Consider the following 20,280-nt stretch of genomic DNA (forward strand, 5'->3'; position numbering starts at 1 on the left):
TCTGTTCTTCATTATATAGATTTTCTGTTACTAAGACTGCATTAAATGGCATTCTTAATATTTTATATTTTTTTTGCCTTTGAGCCAGCCAAAGGATCAATTAAAATGTCACTGTGAATGAAATTTGAAAGCATTTGTTTATCAGTAGCAAGAGAAACATTGGCTGTGCCGTCTAAGAGGTATAACTTAGCTTTCAGCCTTTTGTTATTTTCTTGGTTTCAGGGAACAGATAAGTACTGTTACCGTTCATAAGAGAGTGACTGTTCTCAGAGGGGCTGCTGAAGGCTTTATTGTAATAATAAGGTGAAACTGATATTCAGAGACTCATCTTGTACAATAAAACATAGCTTTGTTTACTGATCTAGGAAAGGAGGAAATGTCTGAAGACCTCCCTCTCATTTCTCTTGTAGGATTACCTTGACTGTATCACTGACCAGACCAAGCTCTCCCTGGGAACAGAGGAGCGATCAGCCCTGTTTGGAAACATACGTGATATCTACCATTTCAACAGGTAAATTCATTTTTAGCTAAATGGAAACATTTCAATAGCCTGTGTTGACAAGATGGAACAAACAAGCCACATTCACTTTTATCACTTTTAAACTGCCAAGATCTATAAATCAAGAAATTATCTAATTTTGATTCTAAGCAAAGTTGGTTTGCTGACACCAGATTTTTTTAGCTCTTTATTTGATGCACCAAGATGGCCTCCATGTACTTTTTTGCTTATATGCTGGGTATTTACATGAATGTAAGCCTAACCTGCTCTGTGCTTTAGCTGAGCTTAATGCAAGACCACTGTAAAAGAAATTAGTGCCTTAATAAAGAGATGTTTTATTCCTACTATATCAGCTCCTTCTGTGTACCTATTTATATCATCCAGATCTGGCTTTTGTAGTGTTTTATGCTACTAGATGCTCCCTGAATTAATTTCTCAAAACTGTATTCAAGTACCTTTCCTTAACTGAAGTTTTTTGTTCAGTGTCTTTTCAGCCTTCTCTAAAACTCTGTAGGTGGGATTATAGTGTATTTTGGGAGCCTGAAGTAAAATGCCTTGCTTGCATAGCTAGTGCCACATTGTGTGGGATCTCAGTATCTGCAGTTTGAGAAGCATGCTACTGCTACTTCTGTCTGAATCCTCTATTACTATAAAAATTATTGACTTAGTTTGCATTTAAGGAAAACCTGACTATTCAACCAATGAAGAAAATATAGTGACAAAGTTCCCACATCTTTTATATACCAATACTCCTGTAAAAGCTCTTAGCTTTTCTATAGTTAACATCTCCCAAACTACTGTGTTCTTTGAAGAACAACAAATGATTTAATTGAATCAAAAGAGGAGTCTGAAGTGGAGCACTTGTGTCAAAGATAATCTTCAATGTTTTTCCATCATCATGGGAAGTTACTTTTAAGGGCTTTAACTGCTGGAATTGCTGTTTAGTGCCAAAGGAAAGAGTGAGAATGGATCTATTCAGAATTTATGGACAAAGATGAAATCTGAAGTCTTTTCCCAAAGATTAAAATAGCTACTGCAGGGTAATGGAAATACACTTAACTAGAAAGCTGCTGTGTCCTGCTTCAGCTACAACAACTGACTTTACTGAATGTCTAACAGCTGGAAAATACATAGTGGGAGTATGCTAAAACAGGCTCATGGACTGCTTTAGAGCTGTGAGACAATGATTGTTAACTTACAGATTCCCAGTGGTCACAGAATGGAAAAATACGGTCCTGGCCATTATATCTTCTGATCCTTCAAAATCTAAAAAAATTACAGACTTGATAGCTAGGATGCATTTATGCCAGCTTCATTGCAAATATTGCCTACTAAAAGTACTTTCGAGTATGATCAGTTGTTATACAGAATTACTGAGCTGTGAAAAAAAAAATGCAGCAATTGGAAAAAAAACCCCAGAAAGCAGTTTTGGGCAATTTTAGAGATATATATGATAGAATGGTTAAGACTTACTGGAAATTTGTCCAAAGCATTTAGTAAATTAATAACATATTTCAGGCATTCTGATATAAAGTTCTGCTTGGAAATTGTGAGTCCTTAAAACTGAACACTCACTGTAGATCCCAATATAGCTTCAAGGATTAAGTTTACTCCTGTGTGAAATTTGCCTTGTAGGTTTTGGGTCCTAAGCATAGTCTAGAGATTTTTAATTTATTCTTAGTTTCAAAAAAAGGTCCACTTGGCAGTTCTATGTTAGTAGTTTCAGATGTTTTTTGTGAGCATGATTTTATAAATTTAGAATTATGTTGTTTTCCTCAACTTGGAATTTGATGAATAATCAATAGTCTAAGGTTTCAGTCTGGGTTTTTTTTTCAGACTTGCAGATCTGAGAAATTTTATTTCAGTGAATGGGACTTTCTCTCAGCTAAGCTGCCTAGGATTTTCAAGTGGTGTGTTGAATGTCAAAAATGATAACTTCATTAATATGATCTCTTTTTGAAAAACTATTTATTTCTAAGATTCATGGTTATAAGGTCTGGCTTCTTCTGAGGAGAAGCCATCATAAAACTTAATCAAAAAATCAAAGCATCTTAAAAGGCATTGTAATAAGATTTTCATTCATTTGACTTGAAAAGATAATGAATGCACTGTATGCAAAATTGTCAGTCTTTATGCTTCCCTCTCTCATCCCAAAGGAGTTAGCATTAGTCCCAATGATGTTTATACAGATTCAGATTATCCCAGCCCACAGTAACCCAAGCTATATAGCTCAGTATGTGGTCTTAACTGGCCCTGGCTCCTGTGTCTTGCTTCAGTCTGAATCTTGTTAGTAATCCACCTGAAAGAGCATGAGTTCCTCCAGCAGTGCTTGCTCCTGCTCCCTGCCTGCCTGGCTGGCACAAGCCAGTTGCACAGTCCAAGAACTGTGACCAGCAGAAAACCTCTGGATATTCAGGTGAACAGGACCAACACTTTTCTCTGTTGTTCTTTCTGCCACCTGCCAGGTACTTAAATGTAGCCTATAATAGCAGCCCTACTTTTTCACATCAGCTTGGTCTTATAGGAATTTATTTAAGATTTTCAGAATGCCTGAGCACGACAGTTTTGCTGTTTTTACCATGGCAGACTGCTCTTACCAATCCTGTTTTTACCATCCAGATGAGACAGAAGAGAGTGCAGTATAGGTAACAAACTCTTTTAAAAACAGCCCTTGCACTCTGGGCTTGTGCTGAAGACACAAACCACTAGTGTGTTTAACACATACACATGGACTCAATTGCATGAATATATACAATCTTTAAGTGTTCCCCTTCTGTATCATGAAGGAGAAATGACGTGGTTTAGTCTGAGACAAGTAGGAATAAAATGACAGTCCAGGTGCTACATACTTTAGGCCATCAAGAGAACATCTGACTGCCAGACAGCAGGAATCTTCTGAGCCTGTTTGGCATATTTGATGTTATTTCCAAAACTTGTGTGTGGGACACTGTCAGTCAGTATTAACTGATGGCTATGGTCACCATTGCTACAGCTTGCTTCTTTTACTGATGTAAATTAGCTTCATGACGGTGGGGTATCAAGCAAGGGTCATATTTTCACTCCCATTTTGATGAAGGGAGAAATTGAGGTGTAGAGGTTAAAGTGTCACTGTACAAAGTGACTTAGTGACTGCTGAACCCAAGGTCTTGCCTTTGTTCCTTGTGACTGCATGTTGATTTGTCCCTTTCCTTCCTCCAATAATTAGAGAAGCAAAGAAAAAGTCAGGAAACTCTTCTGGTTTATTCTTTTTTCTACATGCAGAGTGAAATTTTATCTGCTTACAGGGGAAGAGGGTAGATCCCTAGATATAGGCCTAGGAACTCTTAGGCAAAACTCGTTCAGGGAACCAGCTGTGAACTGGAAGAAAAGTAGCCCTAAATGGAAAATCATATGTGGGAGTGTGTGTGCTTTTTCTGGGGAGGTGGGGGAAGAGGGTGAGAAGAAGAAAATTCTTTTAGAGAACAATTTGACAGAAAACTTAGTTTCTTCTCTCATTTTTTAAAGTATGTCTTTCAGTAGGACTGAAAAGTCTGGATCAAGGAGATAACCTTTGAGGTTTTCTTCTACTTGAACTCTTTCAGTGGATTTATTTTTAATAAATGAGTTTAATTCAACAGAAAACAGGCTCCGTTATTGCTTTGCTCCTGTTCAAATGAATTAATTCTCTCTTTGGCAAGTAAAAATTATAAAATCCTCTCATGTGTTGTTTTTATGCATGTAAAATATATGTGTATATATTCCCTTACAGAAAACCTTTTCCAGGCTAACCATTTTATCTTCAATGAAGAAACACACTAAAAGTAGACTAATTTTCCTGAGTAAGCTTTATAACATTCTTCATGTGTGAAAATATGTCCCTTGTTTTCACCAGTATTTTTCAGAGCAGTTCATTATCTCCATTGGTCAGGTAAAGCTTGTAGAACATAAAAAGTCTTTATAAGACAGTGCACATCCTTCAGTAGCTTTTAAATTTTCTTAGTTTTATATCATGTTGGTTGATATACAAGCTGCACAAGTGTCTGCATCACTATGATTATTGTTAAAGAACTGTCAGTCACAGAGTCATGGAATAGTTTGGGTTGGGAGGCACCTGTAAAGTGTGCCTGGCCTCCTTGCAATAAGCAGAAACATCTTCCATTTTATCAGGTTCTTCAGAGTCCCATCCAATATGGCCTTGAATATTTCTAGGGATGGGACATCTACTTGAAGGAAGGGGCTCAGCTTTGCTTAGCAGAACAACCAATCCATGGTCAACCTGATGACTTGAATTTTGAAATAGTAGGAATACCATTTCCTTATAGTTCTCCTCTACCTGCAAATAAAAAAACCCAGCAGCTGAGGGGGGGGGAAAGGGGCATCACCAAAGGTGTTCTTGTTCCCTTTTTAGGGCTCCCTGCATCATTAAGTGCTGCCATGAATAGCACAGCAGTGTCTGGTTCTGAATATACAGGTGTGTCTATTCCAAGGTCTGCCATAATTGTCTTACCTTGTCCTGTTCTTTTTTTTAGTGAACTTCTGCAAGATTTGGAAAACTGTGAAAATGATCCTGTGGCTATAGCAGATTGTTTTGTTTCCAAGGTAAGTCTGCAGCACCAGTTTCAGAGTGCTATGGGGTAAATAAGATTAAATTTTTAGCTGTTGAGACCTAATCCTGACAGCCTGTGTAATGTTAACCAAGGAAAGTCAGCAAATCTGTGGAAAGGGAAGGAATTTCTATTAGTAATTGATAGGGATATGCCTCTAATTTGCATTTCTAAAAAATCAAGACTGAGGTGTAATTTTCTTCAGTAAGTGTATCTGAGATGGTTTATTGAGTTCATTTTTAGGGTTTCCTGTTTTTTGGTCAACTATTACAGGATTCTCTAATGTAGGTGATCAAGTGGTACTCCAGTTATGCCTTGTCAGCTTAAAAACAACTAGAGAGTAAAACTGGGCTGCATTCTTAAAAAAGACAATAACATTAACATACCAAATGCGCCCATATTGTTTTCTGAGAATTTTTCCTGAAACCCACAACTATAGCTTAAATTTTCTTTTCAAATGGAATGGCCCAAAATCTAGCCTTATGATTCAAATCCCATTCTCTCTGTAATGCTTTGAATTTTCTGAACATTGATAGGATCTTGATTCTGTTGGGCAATACTGAAGCCAAAAATATGGAGTATGAGAAGTGGTTAGATGCAGCAGAAATGCAGGGAAGAAGATGACCTTCATTGTAGGAAACACAGAGAGCCAGTCAGGGAGAAGAGGAATGGCTATAATGAATAGAACAACAAGAAATTAAATAATTTAGGCTTCAGATGATGCTAGTTCACTACAGACTTCACTGAAGAATTTACATATGTCTTGAATCTGTAGAGCCCAAATGTGTTAAAAAAATAATGCTATCTCTGTGATATTTCTGGAGGAAGAGAGATCATGTAGTTGTCTAAAATTGAATAATCTCTCTATAGGTGTGTTTTCCTTTTTGTATTAAAAAAACAACAACAACAAAAAAAATCCCAAACATTAAAAAACTCCAAAGAAACCAAAAAGCTAAAGCCTATCATGTTTTATACTTTGTCCTAAACTCAGCATTGTCAGCACCAAGCATTCAATGTAATAAGTCTAACACATGGATTTAGGATTAACAGGACCACCCTCTCATTAATTCAGTTATTTGTTTGGCACTGTAGTGACATAAGGGATTTTATAGTAAATTAGAGTGATGATACCAGCTAAATGCTACTGTTTCATCAGATCTCTTGGCTCAGCTGAGTTTGAGAAAGCTGTAATTTATCTAGTAATTGGTCTTTTGTAAGCACTGAGAGACCTTTGTTTTGGCACCACTACTACAAAAGTAGGATGCTTTTTTGCCCCATGGCAGTGGGGTTTATGGCATGTTGTTATTGCTACAAGTAGCCTGGATTGAATTGAATTGAAGGAGGAGAGAGAATGGGATAAGGGCAAGTGTAAAGTCCTGCCTCTGGAACAGAATGTGCCCACTGAGTCTGGCTAATTAGAAAATAGCTTAATAAAAGCAGTCTGGGGTTCTGGTGGGCAAGAAGTTGTGAGTAAGTCAGCAGAATGCCTGTGCAGTGAAAGCCAAATAGGAGGCCTTCAGGGTATTTACAGATAAAACAGTTTGGAGCTGGTAGATATTTCTGCTGTATTGCTATTTCTGCTCTTATAGCTGGGACCACTGGGACTGCTTCTGCTAGGATGCAAAACAGGAGATGGTGCAACTGATAATAAGTCCAAGAAAGAATTCTTTTTCATTCAATTTGGCCAACTGAAATGGCTTGTCTGGTAGACTTTCTGGCCATTAGTTCCAAAACCCATCTGCATATCATTGCTTGTGCCTTTTGTTTCCTTGTCAAATGATTTTAGTATTTGTATTATTGGCAGGCAACTGCCCGATGGCTCAGAAATTGCTAGAGATTGCAGTACTAGCAGGCATTTTTTAGGTTCATCCAGACAAGTGCAAACACTTAAAAGCAAAATCAAACAATACCAAAATACCCCACAGTTCTGGTTTTGGCTGCGAGTATTTCATTACAGCAACTGCTGACTGCCTTAACAAACTCCAGTTGTCCATTCTTGGTTGCTTGTGTCTTCCCAGCACCGAGAAGTGGAAATAAAACTGCCTTTTTTGGCAGCATGTGCTCCTTCATGGCTTACGGGACTTTGGCCATTTATTGTTTCATTGCTTTGAGTGTGTTAGATCTTCACTGTGAGTTAAGCACAGGGATATTATCATGCTGAAGTCATAGCTCACAGCCTTAGCTAATGGATATAGCTGTGCTGAAACTTCTTGAATGCTTCCAGTGGAACTGTGCTTAGGTTATATGAACTCTGCACATAGTGCCATTTTTTCACCCAACTGTGAATATTGTAGGTGTTGCAAATCTTAAGGTATGACCAGGCTTTCACTGTGGTTGCTGTGTTTGCTTTTGGCACTCTTAAGAAGCTCAGTAACTTCATAAAGTAAAAGTTCTTTCTTTCTTAGAACTCATGAAATCACATTAAGTTGGTTTGCAGTGTAACAGAACAGTTACGATTAAAGTAACTCTAGAGCTTCTTGTATAAAATATTTTACATTTGTGAAGATGTGGGGAGCTTGATTTTTAAAGTTTTGGATCATTCTCTTTGAACTTGGTTATTTGGTTTAGCTCAATAAAATTTCTTGTACAGTAAATTATACTTCTCTCACACAATCATACATGACTGTGTTTCCTGTGTATAACTTTCATGCTTTGGTAGTAAAAAGCCTTGTAACTTTTAAGGGAAAAGATTATCAAAACACATTTCAGCATAATTTGAACAAAAAACACATCATTGTGGGTTTGAATCTTTATCTTAACATTTTTTGTGCTGGGTGCCCAAAGTAAATAGCCCCTAAAATGGCAGCTTTAATTTATTAACAGACTTCAGCAATGTTTTTAGTCTAAACTAGCCAGTAACATAAAACTCATTTACCAATAAAGTAACGATGACTTTATGGAAATGGAAGTACTTAATAACAACTTACAACATTGTATTGAATCCTTCTGCTTCCAAATTTTTTAATACATTAATAACTCATAGGCAGATAGACACAAATGCAGAAAAGCACATTTACTTTAAAACCTGCTATCCAATCATGAATTGCAGTCTTTTTTTCTGCCTCAAGATGCAGATGGTGTGGGTATGGATATTTGTTTTACAGAGCAGGATGGCTGCTGCATGGAAATAATCTGCCTCTGAGGGTAGTGTTATACTAGTTCAGTTTATACCAGGTCTGATCATCTCTCTTTGTCTAGAAGAGCTGTATTAACATTAGATGTAAAAGTTCTTGGAGACATATTGCTGGTAGCTAATTGGAGACTAATAAAAAGGTTCCAGTGCAAGCTTAGTTATGGCTTAATTATTCACACAGAAGACTGTTTATAAGGCTTTTTTGCCAGTCCAGTCTTTCATGTTCATAGTAATGATGCCAGTGTTAATCGGAAGATTGACTTCAGTATTCTATATGTTTACATTTAAGTCAGTTGTTTTAAAGGAGAGCTGAATTCTGGCACATCGCTCTTCTCACTCAGCACCCCAGAAATTCAGAACATATGTTTTCTACAAGGCACACTAACAGCTTAACCAGGGGGAAAGGGAGAATTACTTTAATCTAGCATCTCGTTAGTGAAGAGGAGATCCAGGCAATTGGCTTCAGTTTGTACACTGACTCCGCTCATTCTCTCAGTCTCCATTTTCTTTTAAAGTGCCTTTTATGGCTATAAAAAAAGCACAGTGCACTGAGTTGAGGGAAGATCTGGAATGTATGTGGAGGAGATGTACAGTAAATTGATTCCAAGTATAGATGGGGCCTGTCCACACTTCGCTTTGCTCTTGAGAGGGACTTGCAATCAGTGTGGACAAACTCTGAGCTTGAATCTCAGGTTTTTGCAGCTTCTACCACAACAGTTTTGGGCCCCCAGATTTAAACTGATCTCTGGAGCAATTCCAGTCTCCATGCAGGGGTCAGATTTAATCTGGTCTGAAGACAGTTGATGTGAACAAAACTATTTTCAAGCTGAGTAAGTTTAAGAATGTCGGAAGAAATACTGATGAGCATAGCTGGTGTTTTCCTTACGTTGTGAAAGTAGTCAAAAAAATAATAAAACCATCTTAGTTCTTGGTTTTTCTTTTGCTCCTGTTCTGAGCAGTGCAGTTTTGTCAGGATGAGGAAGAGCTTCTCTCAGAAGTGGCTCTCTTGGCCACTTTCCCAACATGTTCACATGAATCCAGCTAATGCCTGGGCAAGGTGTATGGTGTTGATTCACAAGAGATCTGCAAGTTTGAGTGCGTATCAACAATCTCATCCTGGAGGCAAAACACATGTAGTTGACTTTCTCCTGGCCCTATGCTCACATTGCTCAGTAAAAGTAAATGCTCTCTGATGGTTCTGTGTGGTGAAATGAGCTGTGGCTCATTGGAGCGAGTGCACACATTAAGTGCAGTTGGAATTTGGTGTTATGTCTGTTCAGAAAGGAGGGGTGATAGTGAAACCATTCTTAAGGTTTAGAGGTATTGAGGGCATAAGAAACTTTTTTTTAATACAATTTTTTTGCATTTAATAGCTAGATGAAAATTATTTTAAAACAAACAAACAAAAAAAACAACCACTAAAAGTAGTTCTGACCTTGTGTAAAAAAACCCTAAACCAAAAGCCAAACCAAAGAGCAAGAGTGTGAAAAGACTACTGGGAATTTCAGACATGCTTTTGATTTTGAGGGGAATGTGCACACAGCCTACTCTGTAACACTGAAGTGTTTGGCCTTGTTTGTTTTACAGATAGTGCTTTCATTGGTTAAAAGTTCACAACAGATACTCTTTTCCTTTTTGTTTGAAAAACAGAATAAGCTTGTGATATGAGCAGAATAAAAACACAAAAAGGAATTGGCTCAAAATGTTCTTCACTCTGCTTATGAAGTAGTTCTATAAATGGTATTATTCTGTTAAGATAGCTATGGGAGTATATTAAAATTTATACCTAAATTCCCTGAATTAAAATATTGAATTAATATATGCATATATAAAATAAATTATATTTTTTCACCATACTGAATTTCACCTTAGTGTTCTCTCTTTAAGCACCTTGGCTTACTATGAGCGCTGGCTAGTTTGGTAGTGATTGCCAAAGAAAATTGTACAATGTAATATCTGCAGCTCTGAGGTTTGTTAATTCTTCCTTTTGAGGGGAGAGGGTTTGGAGCTGTGGCTGGGTTTCCAAGCATGGACAGGAACTGGCTGTGACACAGGCTCACTTCCTCTGCATGTGGACATGGGGCATAGGTAACACTGTCACAAAACCTAGCTGCGATGACAAAGTTAGTTCAAGTGTGAAAAACCAAGCTAAATTATTTAACTGTATTTGTACCAAGACCACTTTTAGTTGGTTTGTTAGTTTCTAAGAGAAGCATTTTAATAAGCTTACAGCCCACCTGTTGAGTAAATGAGATCACTGTCCCCTGGGGAAACATTTTTTAGAAGTTTGCTTGAGTTATTTTTCTCAGAACAGTGAATACTGAAATCCAGTAAAACATACTGAAATGAATTGCAATGACTTGTACTCCTGCAGGGTAACATCTTACTTTGTACAGGGTCCTTATGGATCACTGCTCAGTGCAGAGATGAATGGCACAACCTGCTTTACCCCCGGGAGAGGGGGACGGGACCAGTGCCGTTGGAATTGGCAAAGGGCGCTGCCTGAGATGGCTCTTTCTGATGAATGGCTGAACGAAACACAACCAAATCCCAACAGTGAAAAAACAAAAGCCACAGCCTGTGTCAGCCCTTTCCCCGGGGGTGGTGCTCCTCAGAGCACTGTGCCTTCTGTGAATGCAGATGTTTGGTCTTGCCATTCACCAGCAATGATCCCTAGGAGACAGCCCCTCGTGGAGCACAGCTATTGTGCTGCAGAATGCCAGAGCCCATTCTGAAGATAGTTGGAGTGGAAACCAGGGTCTTACTCACTGCTGGAGGATTGTGTTTTATGTGTCAAGGGCTTATGAAAGAAAAAGTGATTGATATGGGGAGCACTTTGCCATTCTGCAGTGCTTTCTTAGCCTTTAGGACTCCAGTAAGCTGCAGAAATTGTGTCTTGTTTGGGATAGAAGTTCATAGGCAGATGTGGACTTAGAGCACATGGGAATGTTTCTGGAAATCTGTTCTTACATAGAATTAAATGATGATTATTAAGAAAAAATCTTAGGCCAGGGAAAAAAGAAATGAAACTCAGACTTTAGCTCTGAGAAGCTTATCAGCATTAAGTTTGAGTAATTTCAGTGTGACAGACAAGTATGGAAACCTACCCAAATCTAGTTGCAACTTGTTGGAGTAATAGCTGTCTGCTTTCACATAATTTACTTTTTAAAAAAATCGCTTTTGTGGCTTCTAATTTCACGCTTAGGCTGTGCTCACATGTGAAAGTATTTGTAATTGCTTGAAAATGGCACACCAAACATAACTTGCAGAACTTAATTCTCCCAGTAAATAGACCAGGTGCATGGTGTGATGTGCAGGGCCAGGAGGTGGTTGTGGGTCCCTTCCAACTCAGGATAGTATATGATTCTATGATATGGGTGTGCTTAAACACACAAAAAACCTAAATAAGTGCTGCCAGCTGTTTGAAGGACGTATCTGTAGTGATGGTATTTTGGATGGGTTTTTGGTTTTCTGGGTTTTTTTTTTTTTGAGATTAATAGATTTTCACAGAGTACCTTAGAAACTTTGTTGTGAAGTCACTTGTTTTATCTCTTTGTAGGTTTTCTTGGCTTTTCTTTCAAGTAAAGGAAAAATCTCCCCCCCTAAAAGATGAAATTAAATTATGTTTGTGTTAGGACTGTCACAGTGAACACAGAGAATTCATTGGTGAGGAGCTGAAGGAGTTGTTGTCTTGACATCATTTTTATCTTGCACACATTAGCTGCTAGTTTGACAAAAGCTCAATCTATGAAAACTTTTCCTTCCTGTGCAGAGTGAAGATTTCCACATATATACACAGTACTGCACCAACTACCCAAGGTAGGAATTATGGGTTCCTTTTCTTCCTTTGTCCTTTGCCCAGTTTATGTAATGCAAGTTACACTCTATGAAAAAAAAAAAAAAGTCAGCGTCTCACCTTCCTAAATCAGAGGGAATTTATCTTTTATGTACAAAAAAAAAAAAAAAAAAAAAAAAACAACAATATTTTTATTAGATGAAGTTTTGTTTTGTCTATTCTTGTGTTCCATTGCTTTACCCTTCCTTGGAGAATGATGGTCTTATTCTGCAATGCTGCTTATAGAATTCCCAGTAAGAGAGACTGGTTGCATGTCAAGGGAGAACATAGCTGAATGCACAAGATAAATTTTTAAAAAGCCAAACCAAACAACAGAAACAGCAATTATTAGAATGGGAACCTGCTGCCCCTTTTTACAAACTAAAAAGGAAGCAATCCTTTACTTTGCCTACAGACTTACGGGAACAGAGTGTCTTAAAGCCGTGTATTGATGTTTTCAGGTCTGTGGCTGTGCTGACAGAGTGCATGAGGAACAAGGTACTGGCCAAGTTCTTCAGAGAGCGGCAAGAAGCACTGCAGCATTCTCTACCCCTGGGGTCATACCTCTTGAAACCTGTCCAACGCATCCTCAAGTACCACCTGCTTTTGCACGTAAGAAATGTATTTAGTTTAGGGCTGCTGCATGTCAGGGTTCCTTCCTCTGGTACAAGGCTTGGTGGCTAGAAAGGTTCTGCTTTTCCTTAAATGCTCTTCCTTTTGTGGGTATTTGATTTCAACATGTGGAGACTTTCTATCTTTGTCACTTCACACCATATGCATCTATTTGGAGTGGGAAATTTATGGTAATTATTTTAGACATATTGCATCAGTCTTTGCATCCAAATAATTAGCACTTTTCTTGAAAGCTGGTCTGTAATTCTTAAGTTGTTTGGAAAATTCTTGTCATGATTAAACAATTTGTACACAAATTCATTGTTCCAATGAAGAACAGTGTTTTTCCACATGTTGCAATGCTGGGGGTAGTTGAAAGAAGGACTAAATACATATAAACACCCTGACTTCTAAGAATTTTGTGGAGAGGAATGATGGAGGAAGTGGGGACTCTTTCCACATTCAGTGAATTGAGTTAAGCAAGTTTCGGAAATTCATGCTTTATTGTTAACATTTTCCACATATGTTTCCTATTAGAGAGTCATGTTCTAGTGAAGTGTAAAGACACTGATCCTTATTTTAAACGCATGGTACTTTCTGCTCTCCAACTGTAAAGCAAAGCCTGGTGTAATTCCATCAGGGTTTTGTAAGTGTGTAGAAATGTTCTGTGTTGTAGGAAAGCCATTAAATGCAGTCTGAAAAATCTCTTGTCAGTGTGCTGCACTCTCTTTCTGTGCCTTTCTGGTCACACTGGCTACTTCAAGAGGCCTTGCTGCTAAACTGACCCCAAAGGCTTGATTCAGTTTGTCATCTTGCATTAATCAAATTGATAGCAACACACATTACTAACAAAGGCAGGAACGTTGCCTTCAAGTGATTGTGGTGCACAGACAAAACAGTGCAGATAAAAACACAGTATTGCATTCGACTGGAAAAGTTCACTTAGGAATAAGGGGACTCTGTTTTTTCTCTTTGTCTTAGGAAATAGAAAACCACCTTGACAAGGACACTGAGGGCTATGATGTGGTGCTGGATGCCATAGATACCATGCAGAGAGTGGCATGGCATATAAATGACATGAAGAGGAAACATGAACATGCCATCAGGCTCCAAGTGAGTTCCCAGAGAGATTTCATGAGTGTTTGTGAGCTGGTTTTGTCAATATATATGCAATTAACATTTTTTGGTTTATCTTTTCTTTTAATCTTTGTCAGTCATAATTTAGACTCCTGTTGAGCATGCCTGTGGCTGTTTGATCTTGGAAACCATGGTCATAACTGCTGCAGGAAAATCTCAGACATCTCTAACCTACAAGCAGCATCCTGTAAAGCATTTATTTTGCAGTAATATGGAACTTAAGATAACTCTTCTTTCTTCCTTTCCCTCAATTGTACTGCACTGCTGTACAACCCTAGGGCATGGCTTTGTTCAGAAATCCTGTGGTTTCCGATTTCTTCCCTTTGTGCTGATTAATTTTGTTTTGAGGCATTTCTTTTGCTGATTCTTGTTTAAGTACTTTCCTCTTAGGTTTTAGAAAACTCATTATCAGTTGCTAGAAACATGATACTTGGAAAAACTCTAGCTTCACCTCAAATGAAGATTTTTTGGAGAGAAGAAACAAAAGCTACACACTGAGTATTTTTTGTCATCAAGAGCAAGGAGTGAGCCCTTCTGTAGAATTTATGCTCTCATTCTGTTTCCAGGTTCCCAGTGAATCACATTTTTATGTTACATTTTCAATATTTACATCGCTTTAAGAAAATTGCGGGGGTTTTTTAGCTTATAAAAGGGAGTAATAAGCTTATCCCATTTCAGAAATCAATATCATGTAATTCTTTGCCCATTTTTTAAAACATACATAAAATTTATTCACACTTTTTGTGGTTTTCTTTTTTCTATTTTGGGGTTTTTTAATGATTGTTTATTTTTTGTGCTTCTGTTGTTTATGTGTTCAGAACGTTTTACAATGTCTTGCCTGCAGCAAGGTAACCTTTGCCACATATTGCTGGAAATGCATTCTAATGACTTTTAACAACAGTTTGCTATAAATCTGAGTAATTATATTCAGAAATAAATAGGGGTTAAATGCTTTTGGAAAAAACAAAAGCTTTTTTTTTAAATTTATTGAGCTCAGCTGGCAAATGTATGCGTTTGTGGAAAATGTTTATGTTCATGGTTCCCTCTTAAAAAAGTAAAACCTGTTTCTGCAGTTGTAGGGATAGGCCTTCTGTAGGTTCTCACACCGCAATGTGGTCTGCACATACTGCAGCAGCAGTTCCTGCACTAAGTGTCCCTCAAGAGTGGTGGGCTTGATCCCTGTGCTGTATCCTGACTTACTTACAAGCTCCTGGAGAGATCTGATACAATTCAACTTTTAAAAAAATCTCTTTTTTTGCCTTTTTTTTTTTTTTAACAACTTTTTTTTTTTTTTTAACAGCCAAAGTGGGCTGCTTTGGGGTTTTATTCCTGTGAATGCTTTAGCCTGCATTGGTACTTCAAATGGACTGCTAGCTAGAAAATGTTTTCTAGCTGAAAGCTCTATTAAAGTCTAATGTCCTAGAGTGGCCAACCTAGGATGAGGCAATCTGTACCTGCTTTACTAATGCTGCCAGGTTTAAAGTCCAATGGATGTTTTGAAAGAGTTTCCTAGTTAAAAGTTTAGCCTGATTTTAGAATTGGATTTCCTGTGCTTAAGTCCTATGCCATTGCCATTGACGGAAAACACAAGGTGTTTAAGGAAACAGAATAGCCATAGCTAAGTGACACAGTCTTGTGAAAATGTTCTTAGATGTTTCTCCAACCTCTTTTTTTTCCCTAAATAATAAATAAGGTGAGAAATATCTGTGGTATCTACACAAATCATTAATATACAAGCAAATATTCAGATGTTCAGTTAACGGAATAACTTGTGGTCCTTTAGTCTTCTGGGAATCATCTCTTCAATCCAAACACCTCACAGAAGTGTCTTCTGTGATGGACCTATAGGACATGGACATAGCACTATAATTCACACGCTGGGAGACCACACAGCTTCAGGAGGATACCCAGGAATGAGAGGGAAATGTTAAGAGGGATTGGTTGGGGACATGAAGGAGAGCATGAGAGAGACTGATGACTGAATTACAAAAGATTTTCCATCTCTGGGAGCAAGGGGAGCAGAGGTTGTGCTCTTTCATTACAGGCTGCCCCAGGGAGTTCAAGGCTCTTTGCTGGGTCCATGTAGAGGCAGTAACCAGAACTCAGGGCATGTTTTAGTGGGGGCTTTGCAGTGAGCCTCCAAGCACCTGGCTGCAATGTTATATATAACCTGACAGCCTCAGGATTGGTGTCTGGTGACTTTCTGCTGTTGGATGCTAAACATTATATAGGAATGGCCTCAGCAGATTTTTTGGGTCTTTTGTTTCAACAGAATCTCTGAAATTAATTTTGATTGTTGTTCTTTGACCTGTTGCAGGAGATACAGAGTTTGCTCACTAACTGGAAAGGGCCAGACCTCACGAGTTATGGGGAGCTGGTGTTAGAAGGAACGTTCCGCATTCAGCGAGCCAAAAATGAGCGCACATTGTTCCTCTTCGACAAGATGCTGCTAATTACAAAAAAGAGAGATGAAATGTTTGCATACAAAGCTCACATACTGGTATGTCAGAGAGCAGGTCGTAATGTGCTGCCTACAGGTCTTCCTAAAAGTCCTCTGCGATTCACATTGTTTCCTCTCTTCATTGCAGTGTGGAAACCTCATGCTTGTTGAAGTAATACCAAAGGAACCACTTAGCTTTAGTGTCTTCCATTACAAAAATCCTAAGATGCAACATACAGTTCAGGTACCACAGAAATCTCCCTGCCCACTGGGTAACATGGCTCATGTCCAGATGGTGTTTATGGCTCTGCATAGTGCAGGAATGCATTTTCTCATGGTGCTCAATTTTTTTATCAGGCAAAGTCGCAGCAAGACAAGCGTCTTTGGATTCTTCACTTGAAGAGGTTAATTCTAGAAAATCATCCTGCTAAAATTCCTGCCAAGGTAAAAAAAAAAAGGCAAAACCAAACACTAACCAAACAAAAGCCAAACAACCACAAACAAAATCACAAGAAATCTCCTTGTATGGGTAGTAACTTAAAACACTCTTGTTTACTGCAAGATGCATGCAATATACAGAGAGTTTAGACTTCAGGATGTTAATTAATGTATTGTTTTCTTATATCTTTAAAAGTTACTCAGAATTTATGGGAAAGTTCCACTACAATTATCCGCAGGGCTTGGTATGGGAGTAGAACAATGGGTTAGTAGCATTTGTTTGCCAAGACATAAGTAATGGAGATGCAATGTCAGAAAGCTTTACTCTAGGAGCACATTTTAGCTTGATTTTGCCTGTCTGCAGATCACTGGGATGCACTATTTGCAGTAGTATAGGTTTTCTTAAATTTAATCAGTCTTGGTTAGGTATAGTAGCAGTGAAGCCATTGGCAGAACACTCTTCACTGCAACTACACACACCCATCCTCAACCCAGCATCCTTAGCTGGGACATCTGGCCCTTTTTGATGCGACAGCTATAGAGTTTTATGCCAGAAAAAAATGAGGCACTGATATCATATTCATAGCTGTAATATCTTGGAATGAGGAAATCTCCTCCCCTTATTTATGAAATCCAGTCATACAGCTTCAGGTGATGTCTCCCAGTGTAACATACAGCACCTCTCAAAGGGGGTTAACTCTCATTAATTCTTGCCAAGACACAGCAGGCATTGACTGGTGTGGAAAGAGTTTTTTTTCACACTGAGTTTATTCTTGGTTTTCCAGTTTCCCTGACTGCTTTTTCACTCAGTTTTATGCTGTAATGGCTAAAAAATGTTACCTGTGACTGACATGCACCATACTGTACTAACATGCATTTTCAACAGTGTGACAAAAAGAGACTTAGTGGAAGAAAAAAACCCCTAGCAAGTCCTATTGCTAATTCTCCTCTTCTCTTTTTGTTAACAAAGTCTATTGAAGGTATAATGCTTATGCTAGTATCATACTTAGACTGCAAATACTAATTTCAGTTTATTAGGTTGTTAAAAAAAATACAACATGATCTTGGCCTTTCTAGAATTTTTTCCTTACTTCTTACTCAATTTTTTTTATCTGTAGAAAAAAAAGTGAAACCAAAAATATTTTCTGCTCAGAGAAATAACTTCACTTGAGAAAAGTCTAATGAAATACATCTTTGAAGTTATCTGTACATTTAATTTTTTTTCCTGTTGAACCAGAAATAGCTTGTTGTGAGGCTTCTGTCTGCCCAGCTTCTGGAGAATGCAATAGTAGTCCACATGTGACGCCTGGTGGAAAATTACCAAACTGCACCTGTAGAAGGGCAAGCCTCTTAGACAGGATATTTCAGTTTCGATTATTTTTTTATGTAGTAGCTGATATTCTTCGTAAAACATCCGGAATTTTTTTCCTATTTAAAAAAAGGGACAAATTTTAAACAATCAGGAGATGCTCTTTATCCTGCATCAATCTTACTTATACCAAATTATGTCTTTGACACACACTCTTCCTCTCCTTGCACCGCCTGTGCAGAGGTGGGCACGCAAGACAGAGTCTTGGTAAAGTGAAAAACAGTTTTTTGTGCAGACCTGGAGATAAACTCTGGTGAGTTCCTGCCACCCAAAATTTTCCTCCCCATGTGTAATATGTCCAATATACAGAGAAAACAAAAAAAACAAATAAACAAAAAAAAATGCTGCTAACCATATTTATTAGTTCCCAAATTAAAATTGTTATTATTTGTATATAAGCTCACTATTATCTGTAATATGCAATACAACTTGTCCTGCTACTAACAGTTTTAACTCCTTCATTTGTTACTTTTTCTCTTCCAGGCCAAGCAGGCAATTCTTGAAATGGATGCCATATGTAAGTTGGTTCTTTTTCACTTTTGTTCTAAAAATTAATAAAACCATCTTCAAAATTTTGGCTTTAGCTGTTGATGTCATCTGAGATGGAAGAAGGCCAGGCTTAGGTTCCTTGAATTTTGACCCTGCTGAAAAAGGCAAAATTAGATGCAGATCCTGTAGAGTTTGTTGGGAAGGCTCTGACTGAGAAACTGGCAAACAAACATGATGGTGGTGGGTAATTGTTCCTGGGTTAGCCCTCTGGAGCCAGGCACAGCTACATGGGTAAAGCATTCCCATGGCTGCCTGGGTAACAGCTGCCCTGCAGCAGCATGTCTTGCTTCTGTAGCTTCAGACTCTGATGGGGTGCAACTGTATAAGGCATAAAGGGATGATGGCACTGCCTCCAAAGAGAGCTTACAAGGTGTGTGAAGTGCCATCCTTGTCACTCTCTTATTCCCTGTGCCTCTGCTTGTTCCACAGATCACCCAGGCTTCCACTATAGCCCTGAGGGAGAAACGAAATCATCATACCAGCCTAAGGAAGGCACTGCTCCTCACAGAGTGAGACGGAAATCAGGTGAATAAACTCATTTACACCCTAGATGACAAAAGGTTTTTGTTGGAATTTGTGGTGTTGATGATTCCGAGATTGTAGAAAGTCTCTGTCTTTCTGCCCCGTTGCCAAAGAAGTCATAATTCCTCTGTGCTGGGGTTCAAGGTAGTTTATTCTTGCTTATCCATAACATGTTCTGCTGCCCCGCTGCAGGTCTGTCCTGCAGGGCAGCGTGTGGGGCTCTGCCCTCAGTGGGATGTTACAAACATTAAATACCAGAAACTACCTGTGCTGTATTTACAATAATGTGCCAATATCTATCATCTACGTTGAACAGTGTGTCCCCAGCCTAAACAAATAGAAAAATGCCAACACTACAGTGAAATATGGAGGGCATGAAGAAGGAGAAAAAGGACAAGACACACCCAATTTCCTCCATCCTGTGCCCTTTGAACCCCTAATCTAGAATCCTAAAATTTTACCTTTGCACCCATGCCACACTTAATTATTACTTATATCAATCACTCAGAGCTTGTAATTCATCCTGTAAGATTGAAAACTCTTTTCCATGGACAGAGATCAGAGACAGTGTTTCTTGGGGCTCTGTACAGGGGGGTTCCTGATCCCCTGCCAGGGTCCCAGGCCTTCCAAGGCAGCCAGAGGGAAGCCCTGGATTCCCACAGGTTTTAGTGGTGGGTTAGGCTGGGTACATGGAATTGTTTTCTAATCTGCACTCCTGGCAGATTTAACATGGCACAGTATCTCCCAATGTGGATGAAGTATCTTATAAACCATTTGTTGTTCTTGTAATTTCTTTTTTTTATCTACTGTTTGCATTTAATTTAAGGAATATACATTTGTAATGGTGGATATATATATAAAGAACAGTTGGTACTCTCTAATAGATTAAAGTGCATATGCAGGAAAGCCAGTCACATTATTTAAGTCTGACATCCACCCTTACTGCAGTTATTCTTGTCTCAGAAGTAGTCCATCCTGATTATGATGGGCTTATTATTTCAAAACATGATTGTTATCTAGACATAGTGCCATGTTTGCCTTATGAATAATAGAGATTTGAGAGGTGGCTTTGCTGACTCTGGGCTTTTTTTGCCCTCCTAGCTCAAACATCTGCCATAATTACTCTCAAAGACACTATCAATGTCTTTGTAGTTGGGTCACTT

General features: G+C 38.4%; 1 protein-coding gene across 11 annotated transcripts in view; it reads left to right on the forward strand.

Moving 5' to 3' along the window:
• Window positions 1-20,280, forward strand: part of PLEKHG1 (pleckstrin homology and RhoGEF domain containing G1) — a 123,001-nt gene that overhangs the window by 92,532 nt on the left and 10,189 nt on the right. For all 11 annotated transcript variants that reach the window (XM_085576528.1, XM_085576532.1, XM_085576531.1 and 8 more), the window contains 10 exons: window positions 411-511; window positions 5,008-5,077; window positions 11,988-12,034; window positions 12,512-12,662; window positions 13,644-13,775; window positions 16,117-16,299; window positions 16,388-16,483; window positions 16,597-16,683; window positions 18,530-18,563; window positions 19,025-19,120. In XM_085576528.1, the coding sequence (XP_085432654.1) occupies window positions 411-511; window positions 5,008-5,077; window positions 11,988-12,034; window positions 12,512-12,662; window positions 13,644-13,775; window positions 16,117-16,299; window positions 16,388-16,483; window positions 16,597-16,683; window positions 18,530-18,563; window positions 19,025-19,120 (997 nt within the window). The remainder of the gene's footprint in view (window positions 1-410; window positions 512-5,007; window positions 5,078-11,987; window positions 12,035-12,511; window positions 12,663-13,643; window positions 13,776-16,116; window positions 16,300-16,387; window positions 16,484-16,596; window positions 16,684-18,529; window positions 18,564-19,024; window positions 19,121-20,280) is intronic.

This window comes from Lonchura striata, chromosome 3, assembly GCF_050655825.1.
Source record: "Lonchura striata isolate lonStrDom1 chromosome 3, ASM5065582v1, whole genome shotgun sequence".
In the NCBI taxonomy this organism is placed as follows: Eukaryota; Metazoa; Chordata; class Aves; order Passeriformes; family Estrildidae; genus Lonchura; species Lonchura striata.